The sequence below is a fragment of the Haliotis asinina genome, chromosome 3 (assembly GCF_037392515.1).
Source record: "Haliotis asinina isolate JCU_RB_2024 chromosome 3, JCU_Hal_asi_v2, whole genome shotgun sequence".
Taxonomy (NCBI): Eukaryota; Metazoa; Mollusca; class Gastropoda; order Lepetellida; family Haliotidae; genus Haliotis; species Haliotis asinina.
Window position 1 is genome coordinate 86,755,045 of NC_090282.1, and position 27,498 is coordinate 86,782,542.

General features: G+C 42.8%; 1 protein-coding gene across 1 annotated transcript in view; it reads left to right on the forward strand.

Annotated features, from left to right (window-relative positions):
• The window catches only part of LOC137278679 (A disintegrin and metalloproteinase with thrombospondin motifs 9-like), a 79,564-nt gene extending 64,552 nt beyond the window's left edge, over positions 1-15,012 (forward strand). The window contains exons 10-16 of the mRNA XM_067811184.1: positions 78-207; positions 4,366-4,567; positions 7,459-7,629; positions 8,355-8,528; positions 9,096-9,278; positions 12,047-12,209; positions 12,763-15,012. Coding sequence (XP_067667285.1) covers positions 78-207; positions 4,366-4,567; positions 7,459-7,629; positions 8,355-8,528; positions 9,096-9,278; positions 12,047-12,209; positions 12,763-12,875 — 1,136 coding nt within the window. The 3' untranslated portion in view covers positions 12,876-15,012. The remainder of the gene's footprint in view (positions 1-77; positions 208-4,365; positions 4,568-7,458; positions 7,630-8,354; positions 8,529-9,095; positions 9,279-12,046; positions 12,210-12,762) is intronic.
• Positions 15,013-27,498: the final 12,486 nt, after the last annotated feature.

The window sequence follows — 27,498 nt, forward strand, 5'->3', positions numbered from 1 at the left end:
CTTTACACTGTAAAACTGAAGCAACGCATTATTTGAACGTCCTCTGCCCGCCTAACTCCGATGTGTAAATGACCCAGGTGTCCAGCAGACTGTCGTGGTATGTGTGAACACCAGGAATCAGGCGGTTGTTACAGATGAGAACTGTGCCAGGCTACACAAACCCGCACCGACAGCAGTCACCTGTAACACCAGGCCATGTCCAGCAAGGTAAGACCAACCACAACTCACACCATGTCCAGCAGGGTAAGACCAACCACAACTCACACCATGTCCAGCAGGGTAAGACCAACCACAACTCACACCATGTCCAGCAGGGTAAGACCAACCACAACTCACACCATGTCCAGCAAGGTAAGACCAACCACAACTCACACCATGTCCAGCAGGGTAAGACCAACCACAACTAAAACCATGTCCAGCAAGGTAAGACAAACCACAACTCACACCATGTCCAGCAGGGTAAGACCAACCACAACTCACACCATGTCCAGCAGGGTAAGACAAACCACAACTCACACCATGTCCAGCAAGGTAAGACTAACCACAACTCACACCATGTCCAGCAGGGTAAGACCAACCACAACTAAAACCATGTCCAGCAAGGTAAGACCAACCACAACTCACACCATGGCCAGCAGGGTAAGACCAACCACAACTCACACCATGTCCAGCAGGGTAAGACCAACCACAACTCACACCATGTCCAGCAAGGTAAGACCAACCACAACTCACACCATGTCCAGCAGGGTAAGACCAACCACAACTCACACCATGTCCAGCAGGGTAAGACCAACCACAACTCACACCATGTCCAGCAAGGTAAGACCAACCACAACTCACACCCTGTCCAGCAGGGTAAGACCAACCACAACTCACACCATGTCCAGCAGGGTAAGACCAACCACAACTCACACCATGTCCAGCAGGGTAAGACCAACCACAACTCACACCATGTCCAGCAAGGTAAGACCAACCACAACTCACACCATGTCCAGCAGGGTAAGACCAACCACAACTCACACCATGTCCAGCAGGGTAAGACCAACCACAACTCACACCATGTCCAGCAAGGTAAGACCAACCACAACTCACACCATGTCCAGCAGGGTAAGACCAACCACAACTCACACCATGTCCAGCAGGGTAAGACCAACCACAACTCACACCATGTCCAGCAGGGTAAGACCAACCACAACTCACACCATGTCCAGCAGGGTAAGACCAACCACAACTCACACCATGTCCAGCAGGGTAAGACCAACCACAACTCACACCATGTCCAGCAGGGTAAGACCAACCACAACTCACACCATGTCCAGCAGGGTAAGACCAACCACAACTCACACCATGTCCAGCAGGGTAAGACCAACCACAACTCACACCATGTCCAGCAAGGTAAGACCAACCACAACTCACACCATGTCCAGCAGGGTAAGACCAACCACAACTCACACCATGTCCAGCAAGGTAAGACCAACCACAACTCACACCATGTCCAGCAAGGTAAGACCAACCACAACTCACACCATGTCCAGCAAGGTAAGACCAACCACAACTCACACCATGTCCAGCAAGGTAAGACCAACCACAACTCACACCATGTCCAGCAAGGTAAGACCAACCACAACTCACACCATGTCCAGCAAGGTAAGACCAACCACAACTCACACCATGTCCAGCAGGGTAAGACCAACCACAACTCACACCATGTCCAGCAGGGTAAGACCAACCACAACTCACACCATGTCCAGCAGGGTAAGACCAACCACAACTCACACCATGTCCAGCAAGGTAAGACCAACCACAACTCACACCATGTCCAGCAGGGTAAGACCAACCACAACTCACACCATGTCCAGCATGGTAAGACCAACCACAACTCACACCATGTCCAGCAAGGTAAGACCAACCACAACTCACACCATGTCCAGCAGGGTAAGACCAACCACAACTCACACCATGTCCAGCAGGGTAAGACCAACCACAACTCACACCATGTCCAGCAGGGTAAGACCAACCACAACTCACACCATGTCCAGCAGGGTAAGACCAACCACAACTCACACCATGTCCAGCAGGGTAAGACCAACCACAACTCACACCATGTCCAGCAAGGTAAGACCAACCACAACTCACACCATGTCCAGCAGGATAAGACCAACCACAACTCACACCATGTCCAGCAGGGTAAGACCAACCACAACTCACACCATGTCCAGCAGGGTAAGACCAACCACAACTCACACCATGTCCAGCAAGGTAAGACCAACCACAACTCACACCATGTCCAGCAAGGTAAGACCAACCACAACTCACACCATGTCCAGCAAGGTAAGACCAACCACAACTCACACCATGTCACGTCCACCAAATTTTAAAGTAATATCTAATAATATCTAACTCTATGACCTATCTATGGCAAGAAATGTCTTGCTATACTACCGAGCGACTCCTGTAGACACGAACACCATTGCGGCATGGCTTCCGCCACCCTTTGTGTCATATTCGATTGCTCTTGTTCCACGCAGTGGGAGTCGTGCTCCTCATGACGACATTCTTCCAAGTCTCTGGAACTACAAAAACTCTTCATGATATATGAAGACGTTTACTTTGTCTGACAGTTTTAATACCATGCTAGGTGCTAATGTTGCCGTCCAGACACAAATGTGTGTGCAGCATCTGAGACATATACATCGTGACGACAATTCAACTGACAGCCTGATTCCTCTTGACAGGAATAGGAGCATATGTGACATGTCCATCACGGATGGATTCCAACACGTCGTATATATACGTAACGTGAACCAACATGGTGGGTGACACCTACGTTCATGGAAGACTGCACTGCGTGATGGTTGTTCTGTTCCAATGTGTGCATGTGTATATTACAGATCACATCAATGCACCGTCTACAGCTATATGTTGCCCTGGTGCTTTTCGGACTCGGTGGTACGAGTTTCGGTTTGGCTTTGCGATGCTGTTTCAGCTGTACGCACATATGATGGTGATGGTAGTGGGCCTGTGAACCTCATACTTCAAGTGAACTGGGACAATATTTCCATATCCGCCAGAACCAATATCACTGTACTTGCGACTAAAACTGCTCTTGACTGCAAAATATCGAAATCAGTGATGTTTCATTCAAGATTACGTGTTAACAGAAGCAAGGTGCAATCAAACACCGCCACGACACAATTTGATATACTTGTGACCACAAGACAACAAAATCGCGAAATGATTGATTATTGCTTCAAGATTTTCTGTTAACAGGAACAATGCACAAGCGGATTAATTGGTGCACAACGGGTACTCCTTGTACGAAGATAATTGTTACTAAGACAAACATGTGTCGGGAGTATGCATTCAGTCGTATCGGGGATACCTGTGTCTTGTACCCCATTCATTTACACAGACACATAACACTGGCTTCCTAGGCCAACACATGCTGCTCAGTTGTCTGTGTTGTCCTGTTTAACGATATCATCAAAGAGCGATGACAGCTCCAAGTCCCTTTCAGTCCCTGATTGATGGGCGAGGTTCATGAGCCCACGGAGACAGTGGCACACTGGGTGTCTGTACTGGCCACCAGCAGGATAGGGGAGGGAACTTGAGGACCAAACATGATCACATAATTATACCAAGCGGGACTCGTGCGTTACATTCTTGCTGGTATTAAAGTGAGCTCATTTTACCTTGAAATAACATTAGTGGGAAGGCCACTTGTCGGCGTGCGGGAGAGAATCCTGTGCAATCATCTGGTTGACTGACACATCGCCTAATCGAGGAGATCAAAAACAGGTTCAGTTTGTTTTGTCCGAAATACGGGTTTTTTCTTTGCACAAATAGTTCAGCTCTTCCCCCTGGGGAGTATTAATCTGGTGCAATTATCGGAGACATTAGTAAACGTCTAGCACCAGCATCCCCTGGGATCTCCTCTGGGAATCGGGCAATCTCTGATACCGTTGAAATGTCCAACGTGTAACACATTTCCTTGTAGTATTCTGGATGCCTCACCAGAGTTAACAGGTGCTTTGATATTTTTTTCTCTGATAAACCAGACAGTTTCTGTTTGGCCTTTGAATATCCAAGATACATATTACCATGTGTAAGTGGTAGGGTGTGTGACATAAAGTCAGGTACATAGAGACTGATGTAGGACTCCGAAACCAAATTACCTCGTATAAAAATAATCCACACACCCTATAGCCTCACATTGTTACGATGAGCATGTAAACCGATGTAACGGACAGAAAAGGTTTTACTGTCTGAGGTGACAAAGTGAACAATCACGTGTAATCACCACAACTTGCCACCAATGTAGTCAGCATGTTGATGGAACTCATTTATCTTCTCTTGCTCTTGCAGCTGGGAGGTGTCACCATGGAGCACTTGCACCACTACTTGTGGCCCGGGGACCCAGACCCGAACCGCGACCTGCAAGTCGCGTGTGTCTGTCACCCTCAACCTTACTATGCCCGACAGTTCCTGCAACGCCGAGAAGCCAGCAACTGCACAGACGTGCGAAATCACCCCATGCTACCTGTGGGTTACCGGCAACTGGAGCAAGGTAAGTTCGTAAACAGTGGATGACAAATATTAAGATTCCACATACAGCCTAGAAACGTCATTAGACTGGACGGATCAGTGTGCTAGCATCATCAGCCCAAAGTAGTGAGTATTCCGGAGCAGGAGGAAGATCATTCACGTGTATGAAGCAGCGCTATGTGTCACATTTCACAGAGTGCCTGCGTTCACCGTGTACATATTTCGACAAAATGAAACGATGGTGATAAAAAACAAGTTTGAAATTCTGGAACGTGGAACAATTATGGTATTTGATTGTTTCGTATCTTTTCGATGCTGCATAGCTGAAAGAACAAGGCCACTTTACAAAACCATTCAGCACACTATGTGTGTGGCTGTACGCAGTGAAGGGATGCAGCTGGGCACAGTATGAACAATACCTTCAGTGGGAGACCTCTATATTACCCCCATGGACATAAAAACGTCCTTGATTGCATATACGTAAAGTAGAAAGTCCTCCAATCAGGAATAGGCTGCTAATGTGTTGTAGTATGATGTTGTTATGGTACAAGACATCCACAAAATAGAAAACACTTATTTGCTGACAGCGATGGTAATGTCGAGGAAGATAAGTATGGGCGGCATAATTTCGTGTTCCCCATCCCAAGTACTTAAGACAATGTGAGAGGACTATTCTGCAGGACCAGTGTTGTCATTCATCGTGTACTCACGTGTAGGTTTCACGGGCGTCAGGTAATTAGTTGGAAGACTCTTGTTGACGGAATGGAATACTTGGCGTTCTCTGTGACTGACATTTCATGGGGGTCTCCGAGTCCACACAGTCGGGAGGTACAGCTGGAGCGAAAAAAGTTATGAACATAAAAAATCGTTCGTCCTCAAATGATTGCGACACGTTAACCTTGTCAGGTTTACTCAAGCTGTGATTTACAGTTATGTAACACTGCAATTTCTTTATCCGTGGGAACACTTCAAATATGTCCTTCTGAAATATGTCAATGTCGCTGAAAACCGCTATTTCGGTTTTGTTACCACATTCTTGCAATGGTATCGCATTGGTATTTGAACCTTCGGTTTTAATTTATTGTCTTACTGAGAAGCTACGATATGTATTAACTGTGTGTTGTCTATGTACGTGTGAAAGCCAATATAAAACAGCTACACATCTCGCAACAAAACGTCATCCTGATTACTGCTTCGCTGGTATGAACTGATCTAAAGTTAGGAATGTATAAACTATGTTTTATTCCCCCATTGTCACCAGACTTAGATATTGTGTCTGTTTGGAATGAAGAGTTCCGCTGAATAATTCGTTATAGCGAATAAGCTAACCTGGTTCTGCTGCGTAGTTGGCACTAGTAAACCCTTGCTATCGGGTGTCACGTACGAGTGTAGACATTGGCGCCTTCCGACACGAACTCCGTTTTCAAAAGTTTGTTTTTAGAGCGTGAACGTTTAAAGTTGCGAAGAGAAGCGGTTATTTGACGACCACCCAACGAAGACAGAAACAATGTCATATCCTTCAAGGAGATTTGAAAACACGCTGAAGATAATTCTATGATTGTTCCTATGACAAACACCTGATATATCAAATGTGATAGCCTTTTGGCAGTCGTTTCTAAGTTTTCCTTAGGACAAGAAGAGGAGACATGTTGCGTTATTTCGCAGGACGAGTATTATCTCATGTCTACACCGACTCTGCCACCGCACGTCGTTATCACGTGCGACATCAACACCAGCAGTCACCGAACGAAAAAGGCGTTCTGCACATGCGTCAGCAATGTGTCATCAACAAAGCTCTTGATAATAGGGGTTGTGGAACACTTTTTCTTTGACAGATGCCTTTTGTCCGACTGACGTGCTGTTTGTATATTGAAATTCCTTTCGAAGCTTAATGTCGCCAAAGAATGATGTGGACCGAACCTTATCAAATTACCACTATAGAATCCATAACGCATGATTATTATAAGCTCGTTAACAGTTTGGACTTTTTACCCTTAGAACCATGTTAAATAATTCTCGGTATTTGGCATTCCAATGATATGTTTATAACATATGTATATATTTTTAAATATGCGAGTATGTCAAACGGAGACCAGTGATATACAGAACCAGATGTCTTGACATAACATGTGCTGTTAGGAGGAGCGTCTTGAAGTGTGTTTGGGATAGTTGAAATAACATGGTCGTGTTTATTATACCGTCTCGACATATGCAATGATATGAACAAGCAGTAGCATGAAGAGTCTCCTTCCTTTACAGAGGTAGCACGCTAATATAGACCTGAATGATACAAATGTGATGGCAGCCCTAATTCAAGGACAAGCTATCAAGGGTTATTGTCCTCGCACATAGAGGACATTTAGAGGGCTACGATATAGTACTACTTCAGTCTGTCCATAACCTCAAAGTAGGACTCCCTGTTGATGTAACATTACAATCAGTAATTGTTCATTCTGCACAGCGTTGTAACAACCATCTACGTCACACTGCTCAGGCTGCGGCTTACAAGTTATGATTCTGTCACAGATTAAACAGTCATTTCTTCTCTACTAAACCATAAAATATATATAAACCAGTTGTCCAAGGAAAACAGTTCAAGACCCTCTCAAAGACTACCTTCATACTGTCATCATATGCATCAATCCTAAACACTAATAATTGTTCATGGCTGACTAGTTGTTGTAGTAGAGGTCTGTCTTCAGAGATTCAGGGTTAGCATAGTGGTTGAAGTGTTCACCCGTCACACTGAAGGTCAGCAATGCTGACAAATGGAGAAATTGGTGAATGGTGTAAAATCAGATGTTTGAAGCTGTTGGGCTCTACACACGGGGTGTCTTTATCCGCATCAGGAAACTTTTCCAGATATGATCATGTTCCTAGCCGGGCATTAAAGGTTTTCGTTGTCATAACCAGTGTTCGAGCCGCTGTGGCGAGGGCAGGAAGCAGAGAGTCATCACCTGCACAGACGCAGCCGGAACTGTAGTGACCTCGCAACTCTGCACGGGACTCAAACCAGCCGCTCAGGAGATCTGTGACATGGGAAGTTGTGGCAAGGGCTGGTACTCTACACGGTGGCCGGAGGAGGTAGGAGAGACACTGTACCTTAAGGGCCCGTTGTCCCTGCCTAGGTATAGCCCACAGTGGTCTGTTTACAGTCGCTATGGCTACATTCAGTAGTTGAAATGCAAGAAGTAACGCCCATTCTGTTAAAGATATTTCAAACATACTCCACAGTGTCAAGTATTGTTTAACTGTTCTGGAATGGATATATATGTCTGTTAATAAGACACACCAACTCTATCTTGAACCAACATATACAATATTCAGATTTGTTGAAACTACTACTGCTTCTCTTGGAGTTGTAGTGAATGTTTGCAGTGAAGGGTCTAAGGGTGTATATCATCATCTTGGTTCTATGCTACAATTATTCGCTACCCGAGTCCTACTGTCAGCCAGCGTGATCTCTAAACATACACGTAAATATTAATCAGATATTAGTACAGCAAACAACGAACCTGTTTCAAAGGAGATGTTACATATACATGTGAATGCTACTACGGACTCCTAACATCACTTTCAGGGGTTACAATGTCTCGGCTGTAGGTGGGCGAAGGCCAACAGCATCGATAGTTGTTAGACTTCAAATTGCGAACATGTCGTGGAGGTCATTTCTGGATTCCCCTTCGCGATATGTAGGTGGCATTAGTTGAATATTGGTAACAAACACCGTAAAGCAACACTCTTTCCTTCGACATTCTAACTTACCGGGTACGCTGGGTGTGTGTTCTCAGACGTAGTCGATGTTGCAGTGCCCTGTAACGTGTGGGGAGGGGACTATGAAGAGAAAGACGATGTGTGCAGGCGAGGAGGGCGTGGCCCTAGATCCTGACCGCTGTGACCAGCTGGACAAACCCCGTGTGGAGAAGACCTGCAAAGTGGACACGCCGTGCGGGGGCAACTGGTTCGTCGGGGAGTGGTCGAAGGTATTTCCTAAATCACGAGTTCCTAAACACCGGAATTTGATGTTAAGACGTGTTATCTGTTATTCGTATCTCGATGTCTGTACATACCATGTAGTTATTGCGATTAATACTATACTTTTCTGTACCTACTTAACGCTTAGTCACTGAATATATGTATAAATTTGTTTGTAACAAATATACTCATTTAAACTGAAAAGGAGTCACAAGGAGACAAGCGATTAAGAACATGTAGAATTAGCGTTGCGAGGAGGGAAAATGATATGGTTCAAGGACTGTTAGACAATCTATTCTTGGGGCACCAGAGTGTGTAAAATTGTCATCTTGTCTCGACTTTCTCAGAACTAGACAGCTGTAGTGTCCAGAATTATTCGCTAGTTTTGTATCCTCAAATCTTCTGTTAAAAGCGTAACTGAACAAAAAGCATTATATGCCATTTGTTCAAAGTAATCTTCTGACAATTTAGATGTCTACAGTGAAATGTTTTATGCATGATGCATTGTCCAAATGCTGATGTCCAGCTATACATACAGTTAGTAAAGAGCAACGTTTACATTTTTCTCTTTTCAGTGTAACGGGACATGTGGTTATGCTGTTAGATCACGTGACGTGGCGTGCGTGAAGAACCTGCCAGGGGGCGTTCTTGCGGTGGTCACGGAAGATAACTGTAAGGGCAAGGAGAAGCCCGAAACTGGGGAGGAATGTCAGTTGCCGGAATGTCATCCCGAGTGGTACATGACGTCATGGGCAGAGGTAGGAATACAGTTATCCGCCCCTTTCTGGACTTCGCGCGTGAAATGATCTCTTAAGTCATTCATGCATATCATAACTGGTCTGTCTAATTATGATCAGGGACAGATTTCCTCATGCTTATAAAGAGTAGACGCGCAGTGTCGGTTGGTAAGTCATGTAACATGGTAACATGTCATGGCAATAGTGTCCAAATAACGTTGATGTTATTTTCTTGACCGTCCTGTCTAGACCAATTGTTGATATACCTCGTCGTATATCTTGAATACTACTGAGTTTTGTGTTAAGCTAAAAAACATATGCGGAGAAAAATAAATAAAATGTATGAGAGCCATTCTAGGTGATGACTGCTACGTACTGAGTAAGAAAAGAGTCGACTAGGCACTATGGATATTCGTATTTTCAGGCTCTATTGGGATTCCTAGCTTCATATTCTTTGGGGATTCGGATCTTAGGTTCTAATGTGATATTATCTTCAGGCTCTATGGGGATTCGCATCTTTAGGTTCTATTGATATTCAGATCTTCAAGCTCTTTTGGGATTCTTGTCCTCAGGATCAATGGGGATTCGGATCTTCAGGTTCTATCGATATTCAGATCTTCAAGCTCTTTTGGGATTCTTGTCCTCAGGCTCAATGGGGATTCGGATCTTCAGGTTCTATCGGTATTCAGATCTTCAAGCTCTTTTTGGGATTCTTGTCCTCAGGCTCTATGGGGATTCGGATCTTCAGGTTCTATTGGTATTCAGATCTTCAAGCTCTTTTGGGATTCTTGTCCTCAGGCTCTATGGGGATTCGGATCTTCAGGTTCTATTGGTATTCAGATCTTCAAGCTCTTTTGGGATTCTTGTCCTCAGGCTCAATGGGGATTCGGATCTTCAGGTTCTATTGGTATTCAGATCTTCAAGCTCTTTTGGGATTCTTGTCCTCAGGCTCAATGGGGATTCGGATCTTCAGGTTCTATTGGTATTCAGATCTTAAAGCTCTTTTGGGTTCTTGCCCTCAGGCTCTATGGGGATTCGGATCTTCAATGTAGAAAAGGAAAACATTAGCAACACCATGATGAGATCTGATAGGATCTCTCAGGAGGGAGCTGGTGAACGAACATAAAAACAGGCCTAGGATAGTCGAGCAAAACTTCCCAGCCCGTGCCGCTGTAACAGAAGCTCACACATATCATTTAGTGTTTTTATGTACCACTTTGGTGGTACTCGGTGACCGAGAGACCAACATCTACTAAACATATGTCGCCTCTTTAGACCAGTAGTGGTATTTGTCACTGCTCTGAGGCATCTACCTTTAACAGTTAATGCCTTCAGTGTAAAGTGTCAACAGCCTGCCAATATGAATACTGCTTGTAGTATAGAGAAAAACACAGCTTTCATAGTGAATGTAACTGAATCAGTCGCAGTCCTCAGTTTAAAACCATGACACAACATGTGATCTTTGCAGTTCAGAAGGAAAACCAGGAATTTGAAAGTCAATCGGGCCATTCAGACCCCCATTCCACCGGAAGACTATCGGGTGGTCCAGATGGGGAGCAATTTCTTGTAGTTGCAGCTTTCTTCTTTTGAAATGTTGACACAAATGGTAAGGTGTCCTCGTCAACACGAGGTTCCTCCTACGACAAGCGTGCAGTAGAACCAGGACAGAACCATGGCTTACAGCACGTTGCAGTCTTATCATTGTGAGGCAGGTTGAGTCACGGGGTTGTTTCGCCCTATTAACCCGAGTTTCCGAACAAAGGATGATCACTCCCTTTATCGCAAGACATTTTCCTTCCATTAAACAATGAAAACACGTTGTGAGTGGGCCGCCGTGGATGTTCTGTCAAACATTGACAGTCAGCATTCGTCCCCGTTTGTCGTAAGTTGAGTACATCAAGGCTCATTAAACACCTCTCTTTGTCTAAGCCTCTAAATATTGCCATCCATTCCACCCACCCACCGTTCCATAAGTCGGAGTCCCAGCTTGTGCTTGTTGCTCTGTCATACTCACCACGAAACGTTGCTGCAGTCATGTCAAAAACACAGACCTGTCAAAACAAATATCAACGAGTTTGCGTGTGCTCGTCTCATGTTGTATTCTGACTAATCTTGATTGATTCGAGTCTGACTATAAAAAAATCTCGGTAAATCCATATTATTTTTTGCTTGCATCACATCAAAGTTTGAATGGACACGAAATTGAAAACGACCATTATCGTTATGGTTTAGTGTGCAAGATGTCCCCGGAGTTCTCGTAGTGGAACTATTTTATCTGCTTACAGAAGTAGTCTGAATCGTCGTTTATGAAAATTCAATAGTCATAACATGGCTGTTCGACCGAAATCCTTGTGTGACCTTGGCGACATTCATAAGTTTAACCTCCAACATTAACATACATAACAACTCCTTGCTTTCCAAAGGTTTACGTGTACAATTCCAGTGTACTGTCAGTCCTGCCTGATCTGAACGTGCCACCACAATTTTTTCTCATACGACGGACACCCAACCCTGAAACTCTTTACAACGGTGACACTAACCCTGCTGTCTTTAGTATTCCTGAAACCAAATAGCCAGAGTATATTGACACAGAACTATCTTCGCTAGGTTCACGTTTTAATCAAAGCCGTGTTTGACATTTAAAGTCTGATCAACTGCCTGAAGATGTCATCAATATGTGACTTTAGATTTTGTGCCGTTCATATTTTATTTTATGGATCCTTCCTCGAGCAGTGCTCTGATCAAATACCACCTTTACACTGTGAGTCCATTATGCCCCTTATTTGCAGTGTTCCAAGTCCTGTGGAACTGGCTACAGGACACGGGAGGTGAAATGTCTGGCCCCCAACCAACAACCCAGTGCAGAATGCCCCACAAGGGGTAAACCCAGAACAAGAGAGCCTTGCAACACCCAGTCATGTGTAGCTAGACCAAAACCTACCAGCAAGTCAGGTGAGGTAACCTCAGGGTCTTACAAGCAAGAAAACATCTCTGATCTGACTGACGGTGTGCATATTGTATTTGGTAAAGGGTAATGCTACACATTTCCGGTTGTCCATAAAACTAAGACAAACGATTGACCAACTCTACCTTTACTTCCACATTAGCCAAAATCTACATCATGAATAAGTTTAGGTTATTATGATATCACACTTTGGTGTGGCTTGATAAGGCAATACATGAATGTTTCTGCACCTATTCCGTCTAAACGTGATGTAGGTGTCTTGTTTTTATTGTCCAGTATATTCCTTATGTTCCTTCTTAGGCAGACTTGATTTACCTGTTAGCTCTCGGAAGATTCCAGGGGTAACTCAGTGATTAAAGCGACGGACGTCACGTCGAGGATCTGGGTTCGACTCCCCACATGGGTATAAACTCATTCACCTGTCCCGCGCTGTGATATTGCGAGAATGTATCTAAAAGGAACATAAAATCTCCCACTCACTTATGAGTCAAGAGTGCATGTTCCTTCTAAGCAAGACTTAATTTGCTGTTTACCTTCCAGGAGGTTCCTGTACGGATTCCTTCTCACAGTGTCAGCTGGTAAAGAAGGCAAGACTTTGCAGATATGGATATTACGCCAAAATGTGTTGTCTCTCCTGTTCCAACGAGACATGAAAACGTACTGGGTACATCGTGCTGCCAACACATACTGACAGTGCAAGGATACTGACGATGGAGCAGCGTGTGATAGTGACACTGTATAGTGCTATACTGACACATTCGGTGCTTTGTACGACGGGCCAGGGAACCTGAGACACGGGCTTCGTCAACACAGTATGCAGACATTATGAACATCGTGCTCTTGAATATGCCTGTCTTCATAAGTACGTCTTTACTCAAATAGATTATTATAAAATTCATTCTCAGACGTTCTGGAAGTGAACGTTATTTCCTACATAAGAGTGTCTAACTGTGGTCTGGTGTCAGCTGTCCCTGCGTGTAAGGGACCTGGTAGGTAATCCTCGTTATGAGGACATGTATGGTAGTCCTCGCTAGACGTACCCTCTGTGTCAGCTGACCCGGCGTATGTGGATTTGTTTGGTAGTCCTCGGTAGAAAGACCTGTTGTGTCAGATGACTCGGCGTGTAGGGGACACATGTGTGGTATTCTTCGCTAGAAGGAGAACATGTTTAGGAGTCCTCGTTAGGACATGATGTGTCAGCTGACTCGGCATACAGGGGACATATGTTAGGTTGTCCTCGATAGGACCTGCCTTGTCGGTTATGTGTTTTGAGATCAAGTACCCAGTGAAATGAGTGTAATCATTGCATTTATGTTTCTCGACCAATATTTTGTACATACGAGCTAATGTTATTAAATTTGCATGGATTTCCCCCACTGACGACACATGTTTCTAAGTGCCATAATATAGCTATGCACAGGCCACACGTTTGGCAGACAAATGAGTTAATACATGAGGACGAAGTAATGCCAGTCTTAATCAGGCCAAAACTACTGATCAGTTAAGTAAACATTAAAATAAATCTAAAATCAAAAGTGAATTATTAAGCTATTATACGCTAGTATAAATGATAAAGGATATGTGAACCAATATATAGGGTGGAATTATAGTGATAAATAAAAAGTGCACAGTGCAGCACGCATATGAACTATTATGTGGAAAACGCTAATGAGCAGTTGATTTCTGATTGATGATCACTGCGGATTTATCTCCATTTTTGTGTATGTGAAGAATGCATTCAATCGTTGCTATAAGTACCTTACTACCTACACAGAATCAGGTACTGTCATACATTATGGAAACTATTTTATGAAATAATTAAAAGAGCTTTTCGTTTTGACCCTATGGGCTGCTACCATTTGCAGAAGTTGTATCACCATTTTCAAAAACGAAATAACACGTGCATGGCTGGATATCCTGTCGATTTCTCAGTGTCTGCTTCAGGTTAAGTTGTACTCAAGGTTACCTTGTACTACATTTGCAGTTGTACTCAATTTTCAGTTATACTCGGCGTTAGGTTTGAGGTAATGCAATGGTGGGTAGGTCACCCATGCGGAATGCGGTGCCAGGAGGTATTGGAACTTGGTGCAATGCATATTCATTATGATTTCCGCTTCCAGTCTGTGATAATCTTAGATAATATCAATAGCTGTGCTTTGTATGTGTCGACTGGCATCAACCAGGACGAGTGATTACCGACAGGTTCTGAAGAAGTAGCATCTTCAGGAACATTCATATTTACAATCAGAAATGCTTCTATAGCTCATGTCTCTGACGTAAATAAACCTTCATAGATCAATGAAATATAAATGTCTTTGATTGTGATATTCAGTAATCCTGGCTAGTACGTCAGTCCAGAAAATGACGTATATTTGATAATAGTTAAGATATAATTGGAAGGTCAATGCACACCCCTCACAAAAGTGAATGGGATGTCTTCATGTCAAAACAAGGGATATTTGCTAACGAAACGGTTATTTTTAAACTCACTTCAATGTTCTTGTTTAGACTCAACCCGATGATTACAGATTATTTACACGTGCATGTTCTTTCATCATGTCTTTCTACATTCAGATTAGTGAGATGTGTACAGGCGTTGTAAATACTATTGTATCACAGCTAGTATTGCCGACGCCAGATGTGGATCACACGACCAGTGGAACATGTCTACAGGCCAGATTATGTGAAACATTAGTCTGTAAAGTTCTGTAACATAGCCAATATGCATATTAGTGTAACTGCAATCCTGCTTATTTTGAGTCCAAATAAAATATGTCGATTTTTAGATTATTTACATATTTGTTGTTTTGGATGAGAATGTCCGGTGATGTAGTGAGGACTATGTTGATTTCGGTATGCCGTGACGGAGCACTTTCATAATATTTCCGGACTCTTGTCGTCTGTGGGGTCATATACACAGGTATCCTGTCCATTCTGAGATGCTTGTCACAAACACACGCCAAGGCATATCAACCTTCAACTGAAATATACCCGGAAAGATCTCATAAAGGCAAAGGCGTGACTTCTATGTACGTCGTTGTTACAAGTTAAATTAGACACTTACTTCGGACATCATGAGGGGCAGATGTGGAAATGCCCTTCAGATATCTACCAGGTATCATTTTTTAAGTTTTAAAGTTAACAGGTGCAGAGGTTTCCTGAAGGGCCTTCATACGCTGGAAAGAGCACAATGTTGTAAAAAGTTATAAATATTTCGTTCTTCTTTATCGGTGGGGCACATTGCTATAATAATGGCAAACACTTGTTTGAATTTTATTTCCTTTTTTTCAGTTGATACATTCTACAAATAACACCATTGCGTGCTAGTTCAGCCCACTAGGAAAGACATTCAACAGATTCCATATCTATATTGGCCCATGTTTTCATATGTTTGGACAGCATCCATAATGAGTTTCAAGTTGTGATCCCATTTGTAGGAGGCTGTTCACGGTGTTTGGTGCATGTGTGGTTACCTGGCAATGCTTGTTACTGTTGTGCTACAAATGCTATCTGTTTTGTAAAATATGTCCATGGGAATGAGGATAGTTTTATGCCGCGACGGATGAACAAACTGCATTCTTATTAGGAACTCACTAACCTGTTGACTTTTAACCAACAAGGAAACTCTCAAGAAAAGATATTTATGAGTCATTTTTTTTGGCTTTGTACCGTGTAACCTGTTAATAGTTGTTCAATGGTCATTAATGAGATCCCAGATGGAAAATAAAGGGAACCTGTTCTGGTGATGTGTTACGTAATCCGTCGAACTATTTAGACACTTACTATGTAGTATTTCTCCTACATGTCAATACAGGCAACTGTGTTGTGCATTGAGCTTAATGGTACACTGAGTGCACATTCCCCACAACAGTGGAGATCCAGTTGCAGATACTTCTAGTTGAAACTAGAAATACAGACATGGTACCTGTTCCCGTCTTCATTCTGTCATATCTTTTGTCGATGTTACTCAAGGAAACTGTTCCCGATACATTGTGCAGCAAATTGTGGCTTGAGAGCAAATACCGCCCTTAACCATGGCCCAAACCTAGATGACTGCATGGTGGTTGTTACAGGTGTCTGCACGAATGAGAAGGATATTTGATCGTGTTAATGTCATACAGTGGCAGGAACTGCACAAGAAGACGTCATCGTCAGTTCTGATGTCTCTGTGTGGTGGGGGAACTACACAAGAAGACGTCATCGTCTGTTCTGACCACTATAACCTGTGGTTTACTGATCTGAACTTCTGCAGCTCACGACACGACCAACAAAGGAATCCAAATTGAGCTGTGACGGCATCGCAACGAACAACGTGTTCATTCACACTATACCTTTTGTCAGAGCTTACGCCGTCCAAAACAGGGTCACATTTACTTTACAGTTGACAAGTGGCAGCAGTGTGGTCTGGTAAAAGTGTCCGCTCGTCACGCTGAAGACCCGGGTGCCATTCCCCACACAGTTGCAATATGTGAAGCCCATTTCTCATGTCACCCGCAGTGATATTGTCGGAATAGTGCTACAGGCGGCATAAAAGCTCACTCACTCACTACAGTTGACAAATAATAGCTACCAACTATCGTAACAGGGAAATTCAGCCGGTTTAACGGAATAGCGTTTGCTGTAACTCTTGATGTCCAGGACAAATGATGTGGGACGCTACGGACATTTTCCACTTTCCGATTCACGGGTAAACGTAACGTGTTTTGAAGGAAGGGTGGAAACATCTTGTGTCAAGCAAACATCGCAGGTCAAGAATATAAACCATCTCAAATCAAGGGTATAAAACAGTCTCGTTCAAACACCACCACACGCATCATGGGCATGAATACAATTATATGTGTCTTACTCGGGGGTTTCTAAATGTATGAACTAATAACACCTATAATAATATACAGTACATCGAACCAGTCCTCACTGTACATGGCGATATCTGCACCCATCTCTCCCTGTATCAATATACTCTGGGTGTTAAGTAACGCATATGCTATGCATACTGTGATTAATGTATTCACGAACATTATCAAATAATTAAGTCTTTGTTGTATGTATCACTTAAATATGCAATTTGTAAATTGATTCACAAACATAAAGCTCTCAACAGGAGAATAAATCTGAATGAACTGATAGTTTCGGGTGACCCCAGACAGCCAATCTGACAGTAACTTCCTTGAGCGGGTCACATTCCACATTCCAAGGTGCGGCTTCACAAGGACGGGTTACCCAAACAGTCTGCAGTGAGGGCAGGTTTAGTTGCTATCATGCTTTGCCAACACCTTGCAGCCTTAAATGTCATTGTCAGTAACATGCAAATCTCAACGTCGGCAAACATGGATAAATATGTGCAAATGAAAGGCAAATACAACATTCCACTAACTGTTGAAGTATATTTCCGCTTAAAGACCCTGATCACAAGGAGCCTATAGTGCTCGATGCTCCTCAATATGTTGTTCTTGAGCTAGACCGGGAACGCCTTTCTATGTAAGGGACCAGTCCACGCCCTGATATCAACATAAAGTAGAAAAATCACACACGCACTGAAACACACGAGCTTGCATTAATCTGTCGCTTGGTTGCAACGAACCAGAGGGAGGGTGCGAATAAAGTTCATTTACGTGTGCAATGCGTGGGCATAGCATGTTTTATTAACGTAAGTGTGAACTGAATGATACAAAATATAAGGCTACCCAAATAGCCACACTTTACTGAACCACGCAGGAAATAACCCAGTCAGCAGGCAGTTGTTCTTTCTGAAGAATAGAAGGTCACCAATTAACTTCTTAAGATTGGTGTGGCTCACATTAAACTTGAAACGGTACAGCGCCCAAGAACTTTTGACAACCTTTGTTACGTCGTAGAATTCAGCTTTCAATACGTGTGTGGTTGTGAGACATAATGGGGTTTGGATACATGTTGCAACGTGTGCAGGTGCCTACCTGCCATTGTTCTCTATTACCGTGATTGTGAGTGATATTTAGCAGCTTAACGACTGTGAACTGTTGCTCTTTACGACAGTTAGAAGAGTATTCATTGTACGTCAGGACGATTGCAAAAGTACTCTTCACACATGTCTGGTAACTTTTCAGTTGTATCAAGACGGAATGATATTTCAATTCTGATAAGATAAGATATTTTATTGCATAGCATTCCATTAAGGAACATTGGCAGTATTCTAGAAATACACATATACTGATGTCACGTCGGTTAGAGTAGTATCTCACTGATGTCACCTATACAGAGCCATGAGAACAAGGTGTCACCAATGACAGAGTAAGGCATGTCCACCACCTTGCATGTGACATCCAGGAGAAGGGGCAAGCATCCTGATCAGGTCAGTGTAGGATCCTGGCATCCTGGCATCTGATTTGTTACATTTCCAGTCATTCTGTTATTATATTCCTGTTGAAAATATCTCACCAAGTGTGTGTGTCCGTGTGCGTGTGTGTGAGTGGGAGTGCGTGCCTGCGTGTGTGAAAACGAAGAAGGGTTGGTGAGTGCGTCGACGCTTCAACTGCATGGCTGCCCCCTCCATGACACAGAGCCAGGGCGTGGTGGTACTGTGATAAATGTAATAAGTTGTCAAAACCCAAACACTTGCACCATTGCTTGAACATTAACAACGTACACGGTAAGTTGTATCATTGCCTACAAATAACGTTCTTGGGATAATATCGATAGAGTCCTGCAGCTAATTACCACATTTCAGAGGACACACACGAATACCACCCTGCCGGTTAACGTCAGAATGAATTACCACTGGCTGGACGTCAAATACACCTTTCACATGCTTAAATTACCCGGATGAAAGCCCCCGTTGTAGGTAGATCCGAAACCTATTCTGTTGAAAATGAAGAGGCGAGGTGTGGAGTGTATGCATTCAATGAACACAGAGTCGAAACACGTGACATGCACGGAGGCTGGTAACATCAAGATTGAGTCAATATTTATATATGACACTTGGAATTAAATATAGACTGCAGTGTGTGCAGCCCTTACACCAATATACATGTGTGTACAATGCTGGCTGGTAAGGAATCTTCTTGCTAGGCAATTGATGACGTGCATTTGGCTCGGGAAATTACATTTGTCATTGAGTTATGTTTATTGAACGTTTAACGTTGGAAGATATTTCTACGCGTGTGGATGATACAATTTAACAAAGATAAATATCACCGTGTTTAATATGTAATGATATGGTATAATTAGGGGTGGGGTGTTATATATGAAGGGATGTATGAATACGGTGATGAAATAGTTGAGCTTCGTACCATCTCCATCTAAAGTACAATCTGCTTCCTAATGAAAGGAGAGAAGAGCAGAGAAACATTAAATAGATAGCGAAAGTGCATCAATTTGTGCGAAACGAAAACGTTTTCTATTTTGATCAGAGGACACTGATTTCAGAACACATATGTGTAGCAGGGCTGTCTCAGTCACGCACAGACAACAGAAACTGCTTTTGTTGTTCCTCAATGGCCGACGGTTTATTTGTGATGAGTACAGGTGAAAACAATAACCCTGAAACAATCAGGTGTATAATAAAACAGATACAGCAATATACACATGCTATTTAGACATATATACACATATTATTCATATATATGCTCTAACGTTATAAAATAGTTGCTTCAGTAACCAATTACTTTGTACAAAATGTCTTCCATTTGTTATATGATACTGGTATATAAACAATACATAAACCTACCAGGTGTGTGGGCCTAGGTTTATTTCACACCTGTTGACGCTGTTATCTCTATCAAATGATTGTGTGTAGAGGAAATAATAATACTAATATGTACAGACATACTAATGCGAATATATACAAAGAATACTCAGCAATGATACAGTATTCAAACATACTAATTCATTTATTCATTCATTCATTCATGGTTACAAAACTCTACTTGTGTTCACCTGTTTATAACACACCTTCCCTTATATCAATCATGTTAACGTTATTAACATTACATTATAATGGATTCTGAGTATTTATTGGGTCATTTACACCAATAAGAACATCAAATACACAGTACTATGCATTTGAGAATAGCAAACACTTATAGAACTACTAGATATGTCCCAATATGATATCGCATGAACAATATGTAAATAAAATAGCCAAATTACCTCAGAATGCGATCCAAAGACTGTGTCCAAATGTATGTCCCTACAAATCAACATGTCATATCAACAACTGACGGTTGAATGTGGAGTGACCACAAACCTTGTAATGTGTAGAAGGTGTAAAGCTTAGCTGATTGCCCGAGCTGGCTATGAAGACAAGACAAAGGACCTAAGTGGGGAGGGCTTATGTACTTGTATTGTGTGGTGAACATGCGGTCAGCTTGCTCAGTGAACTGGCTGTGAAGACAAGACAAAGGACGTAAGTGGGGAGGGCTTATGTACTTGTATTGTGTGGTGAACATGCGGTCAGCTTGCTCAGTGAACTGGCCATGAAGACAAGACAAAGGACGTAAGTGGGGAGGGCTTATGTAATTGTATTGTGTGGTGAACATGCGGTCAGCTTGCTCAGTGAACTGGCTGTGAAGAGAAGACAAAGGACCTAAGTGGGGAGGGCTTATGTACTTGTATTGTGTGGTGAACATGCGGTCAGCTTGCTCAGTGAACTGTCTGTGAAGACAAGACAAAGGACCTAAGTGGGGAGGGCTTATGTCATTGTATTGTGTAGTGAACATGCGGTTAGCTTGCTCAGTGAACTGGCTGTGAAGACAAGACAAAGGACCTAAGTGGGGAGGGCTTATGTAATTGTATTGTGTGGTGAAGCTTGCGGTCAGCTTGCTCAGTGAACTGGCTGTGAGCGATAGTTAAGGCAGGCTGAATAGTAGGTTAAGTAATATAACTAAAACTATGCAGTGAATTTTAGAGAATTTATTTACATGAATTCTAATCAATATACAACATGTTAAAATATACAAAAATCTGTCACTGCCACACATGTACCAGGGAGGCAATGTTCTAACAGTAGATGATGGCCCATGGGTGCACTGACACTGATGGTCGTGCTTGTTGAAATGTGTCTTTAAGTAAGAGAACTTCTACTTTACGGTGCTCTGAGTGTAGTCGAGAGCGGACAACGCATACACAATGTTGATACTAATTCCACAGTATCCCACACGCACACTGTACATTTATGATACAGACAAGCTGTGGCTGTCAGTAATGTAACCTGTGTCCACTGAAAGCCGGGACGATGTGAGATTCCGACTGTCTATAAATCGCTCTTGTGTAGCAATGACACCAGGTGTTCGCGGAGAGGTGAGCTCTGCTGGTCGAGAGTAGTTTGTCTTTCTGAGCAGATGAAACTGGCAGACTGTCAGCAAGAGGCCATTCGTGACTACCGGTGTAGATGAGATCATTTATAGTGCACTTGTGTACAGTAAAGTAACGAATAATGACCAACTACAAAATGTTGACTGAGGAATAGTACGATAAAACAGTAGATGATGTTTTGGAATTAGTCTGGAATAATCTAGACTCTGATGTAAAATCACGCACAACTTCCAAGTTCATGGAATTCTAAATGTATGCCCATACAACCATTCACATGTCATTTGTGTGAGACAAATGAAAGGTAAAATACATCCTCCTGATTGGGTACTGTTACACATAACCAATAGCAAAACGTATTATTTTGGGATAACTGTTCATATTTTAAGAAGCAAGTAATGTGTTTTAAATTATGCCTTACACTATACAAAAATAGCAAACAATTCTCAAGGACGGGTGTATTTCTATAAGCAGTGATTGTTTTTACCAGTCCATGTACTTGTACAGCTACTTGTCGTTCCGTCAGAGAAGCTAGCCCTTAGCAGACGAAGCATTGACATATTTGAGGGAAACACTACTGAAAATATGTTGCAATTCCATCAGCAGTATTGTGTCACTCTGACCTAACAAGTGACATTGTACAAAAAACATGCCCGGGCGTATTCAAGCATCTTTAATTGCTTTTGAATTGAAGAAACTCAGTTAACGAGAGCCTCCTGGGGGAGCATGCATCCTCCGTCGACAGAAGCCAGCGTTCCTCTTGCAGTCCGTCGTCATGGCCTCTCCAAAGTTCGAGACAGAGCCCACGTGGAACATTTCGCGAAACGAGTAGTTGGACAATCTTAATTTTCGTCAAACGTGCATTAACAGCTTTCTGACGCCATTCCTACGTAATGTTCAGTCAAGAGCCCCCAATTAAACACAACCATCACCGACTTTGTTGACGTTTGGGAGAGTTTTGGATCTTAATGCAGCAAGTATGGTGAGCCGGCAGTGTCATTAATCATTCTTGATTGATCACGAGAAGTATAATGTATGCTTTTGTAGCAAGAGCAAGAAATCAGATTTAATTAAGTGATGCCTTTGAATGTGTCATTTCTTTGCCATTCCCCTATTTGAAGTAACACAGCCTCGTTGTGATATACACGTACACGCTGCAGTGGTGACGTGTACAAACGTGGCCTTATGTCGCTGAAGTTGCATGCTACTGGGAGGCTACACTGAAATTGAAAATACATTATCTTGGACCGTCTCTGTTGTGAGCACTGAAGCCAACACCTAAATATTTCTGTTGTTGTGGCAGTTATATTAGTACTAATTCTGATATGAGGTGGGACTGGTAGGCCATGATTTGTCGCATGCATACTTAACACAAGCGTGAAATAATATGCTGTGGATAGTGATTAAAATAACATGACCTTGGAGATGCGGCGGGTTAGGAGGGGAGGGGCTCACACTTGAGAAAGAGGGTGAGAGCACACTTTAATAAACTTACTCTCTTGACTGAGAGTCCACCACCCCCGTTTTTGTCTTAATCCTTTATGTATGCCAAATAATTCAGGAGGTCGCTTCTTGATTTATGTGGAGGCTTTATATGATAGAAATGCTTTTGTGTACTTTGGGATACCAGATGTTTATCGTGTGATCACATGGTGATCAGATGCTTATCGTGTGATCACATGGTGATCAGATGTTTATCGTGTGATCACATGGTGATGCACGTCATGATGAAAGTATGTAATGCAAGAGCTGTTTTATAAGTGTCAAGGTTGTTGGGCAAAATCTGAAATTTATGGTTGATTTTGTTGATGGCAGTGAGCTGCTGGACGGTACAGCCAAGGGAGTAAAACAGGCGAAGTCGATCATTTGGGAGAAGCGCCAGTGCCAGCGTGTACATGCAGTGTGTGGAACAGAACAGTAATCCATCGGGCTGGATTAGGTCGGCTGGTCTCAAATGTGAAAGTCACATTTGGCTGCCCAAGACCATTCACTTCCTACTCGCAATCACCAAAATGTGATGTAAAGAAAAACATTTGCATGAAATGTCGACTTTGCAATGAATTTGCAGAGACCGTCAGTGGATGTCCTTCGCTGGCACAAAGGAAAGATATGCCGACATTATTCTTTGTTTCTGCTATCGTCTGCGATACACCTGTTAACTTTGACTCAGAGGTTCAACCCTGATACTAACCTTAACATGTCATAGAAAATGATGGTTTTGAACGTCTCTTGATTAGGCCAACATACAGCCTCAGAAGAATTCCTGACGACAAACCTGATCTAGTCCTTTTTAATAAAGCCAATGAATTTACTCATGTCATTGAAATTTATGTCCTTTTTCACAGCAACGTGACTGACAACATTCAGGAAAAGCATGCTATATATACGGACATCGTCTTTGAAATATCCAGCTTGCATACCAAGCACACTGTCGTCAGGCTCCCAATTGTTCTTGGTGGCCTTGGTTTGGTACCTCCTGATCTCTTGTGTCCCCGTGTTCTCCACCAGGACCGCAGTCCTTCTGACACTCTGGTTACTACAGAAAGCGGAAGTGTTGGGGAGTCTACATATTCTCCGGAAGGTTCTTGGTGGTTTCGTCTTGATAACGTTTCATGGATGAAGTACCTTTTGTTGTTTGGCTGCGTGTAGAGACGACGAAGGCCCTTAGCCGATGATAAGCAATACCAGCCAGGATCACCCGTACACTCGTTGTTGTATTTTCATCTTAATCTGTAAAACATGATAAGATAAGATAAGATATTCATTGCATATCTTTCCGTCAAGAAACAGTAGTAATATTCCATAAACTACAAATATGAACGTTACAGTAGTTACAGACATATAGAAATACAGATAAATGATATACATTACAGCAGATTATCATATGCAGTATAATCAAATGGAAGCAATATGAGGCAATACACAGGATTCATTTGAAATTGTAAATATCATGACATATTTCAGAAATAGTTTCTACATTTCTGTTTCAAAACATTGTTAAAAAATATTCTTTTCTTGAAAGTGTAGCAAAGTTTTGATTATGAAAAAGCAATGTTTGTAGAAATGACTCCCTTTCTTTCCTATACTTGGTACAAGATATTATATAGTGTTGTTCATCGTCTAAGACATTGCATGGTTCACATAGACGGCGTTATAGTGGGGTTGCAGGTTTTGTATACCTTCCAGTTTCAATTTTGAGTTTATGATTACTTAAACGTAGTTTTTCAAAATATAACCTGTGAGCTTTGTTTTTGAGATAGATAGTTCTCAAGATTTATAGATGACTTGACCAATCTGTAGGTTCTAAATTTGTTGTTTGATGTGGGAGGATCACTTAATGACAGCTTGAACATGTCTTTACATTTGGACTGGACATTTATATTGCGCTAACTGCTTACACATCGAGTAAGCTCAGAGCGCTACACATATACTGCAAAATTTATTTGAACGGTGTTAATGATTCAGGCACCGATCATTTTGACGTGTTGTTTTTTAACAAATACTGCCTAAGTATACATATACAAAATAGCACTGTGATAAAATGCAATCTGTCTGAGAGACTGACAGGTTTGTAAACATTTTAAAGCATGCGTCCATGACGGGTCCCTCCTTTAGAATACAGTGTTAGAGTTTCATTCAGTGTGTTCATGTATTCGACTCTGTGGCAGTGGAGCTACAAATAGAACAGGAAATCACGGTGTCTGATTTTAAAATGACTTCACATATGTCCAGAGGAAAAGCAGACTCCGTGCCATGTGTGTTGTAAGTAGTAAGGTCCCATACTGCTGTTATATACCTTGAGTAATTCTTTACTGGTATGATAAAGCAACTGACCCGGAGACTTGTACACTTCTACAGAAACAATGCATCTTTTGTTTTCTGAAACGGGGATCCATTTCTAAGAGATTCCGTTTCCGTTATCGATTTGGAAATGTATTTACTGTTTTAAACTGGAGCGGAAGAAAGAAAAAAACATCGAAGTTAACCATTCGTTCGAAAAGGAATTTAATTGCAGATTCTGACACTCACGAAGACGAAAAACGAAAGGAAATACCACTCGATCACGAAACATTAAACCCAGGCTCGGGTTATCATCATCTGCAGATCGTGCATATGCATTAGGACTGCAGTTAGCTGGCGTTGGGAAGATTCACCGTACATCACATGCTCACAGTACATCCATCTTGCGATAAAGAAATAGAACGGAAAAAAAATAATATCATAAATCTCAATTTCGCTGATTGTCTTTGGCGTTTTCCTTGACTCGGGCGGGCCACAAAAAATGCAATTCTGGAAAGTGGAAGCCTGCCTACTCACGAGGAGGGTTGTTAGTGTAGCGCAGATAAGGGGATACTAAGTATTCTGTTGCGGCCTGTCTTATAAGCTTGATATTGGAGAGAAGGCACTTGCTGCCGTGTATGTTCACTACACGTTAAGAAAGCACATGCTGGCTGTATTTATGATCGCTGTATGGCTAAATACTGGCAAACGCAGACAGTTCGAACTATAAGTAAATATTAACATGTTAGGGGAATTTTCACTGATGACTTGATTGAGCCAAGACGGGATGGGTTTCTCTGTGATGTCTTATGAATTTTACTGCATACAAAATTGAAAACATTTTAAGATGGTATCCAGACTCTATACGATGGTATCCAGACTCAGTACGATGGTATGTTCCAGACTCCTGTGCTATGTTCCAAATGAAGCAAATGAGTTTACACAACGAAAATCGTGTATTGATGTATGCAGTCCAGTCTCAAACTGAAGACTATTTATTTTGTCCTACACGCTCAGCGAGAGTGAGATAGCGGGACAGAACACTCGTCACCGTTACACGTGTAGTTCTTCAGTGCTCACTCCCGTCCGTTCGTCTCGTTCTGAATGAAGCGTGAGACAGTCACAGCGTGTCGGAAACCGACAGTTCCACCCAGGTTGTCAGTGTTAGGTCTGTCAACGGGAAAACATGGCCTTGATACAGTCAATTAAATCACCTTGTGAAAAGGGTATCGGAACTTACTTGTGATGCACTGGCACATAAACATGCACCCTAATGTCGCCAAAGTTTTACCGGCGTACGTCAGGTAGTAGTCACAATGCATCCCAAAGTCGCGAACGCACTAGCCCCTTACATCAATCAGGTTGTCACAACGCAGCCATGCTGGTGAACGTATTTTAGCAGCGTACGTCAGGGTGGTTGTTACATCGCAGACATGGTGGTGAACGTACTATAACGGCGTACGTCAGGGTGGTTGTTACATCGCAGACATGGTGGTGAACGTACTATAACGGCGTACGTCGGGGTGGTTGTTACATCGCAGACATGGTGGTGAACGTACTATAACGGCGTACGTCAGGGTGGTTGTTACATCGCAGACATGGTGGTGAACGTACTATAACGGCGTACGTCAGGGTGGTTGCTACATCGCAGACATTGTGGTGAACGTACTATAACGGCGTACGTCAGGGTGGTTGTTACATTGCAGACATGGTGGTGAACGTACTATAACGGCGTACGTCAGGGTGGTTGTTACATCGCAGACATGGTGGTGAACGTACTATAACGGCGTACGTCGGGGTGGTTGTTACATCGCAGACATGTTGGTGAACGTACTATAACGGCGTACGTCAGGGTGGTTGTTACATCGCAGCCATTTTGGTGAACGTACTTACGGTGTACTTCAAGCAGGTTATCACAATGCATCCCAAAGTCGTCACCGTACTAGCCGCGTATGTCAGGCATGTTGTCACAATGTAGCCAGAGAGGGGAACGCACTATAACGGCCTAGGTCACAACGTAGCCACTGTGGTGAACGTACTAACGACGTACGTCAGACAGGTCGTCAATATTAAGCCTTGCGTGCAAAACACAGTGTGATATTCATCAGAAGTCGTAAGCCTGTCGTTATTCTGTGGCGTTACCTCTTCATACACCTTCAACGTCACTCACCAGCGGCGTGCATTGTACATAGTTAGCCCACTTTGGGTTGT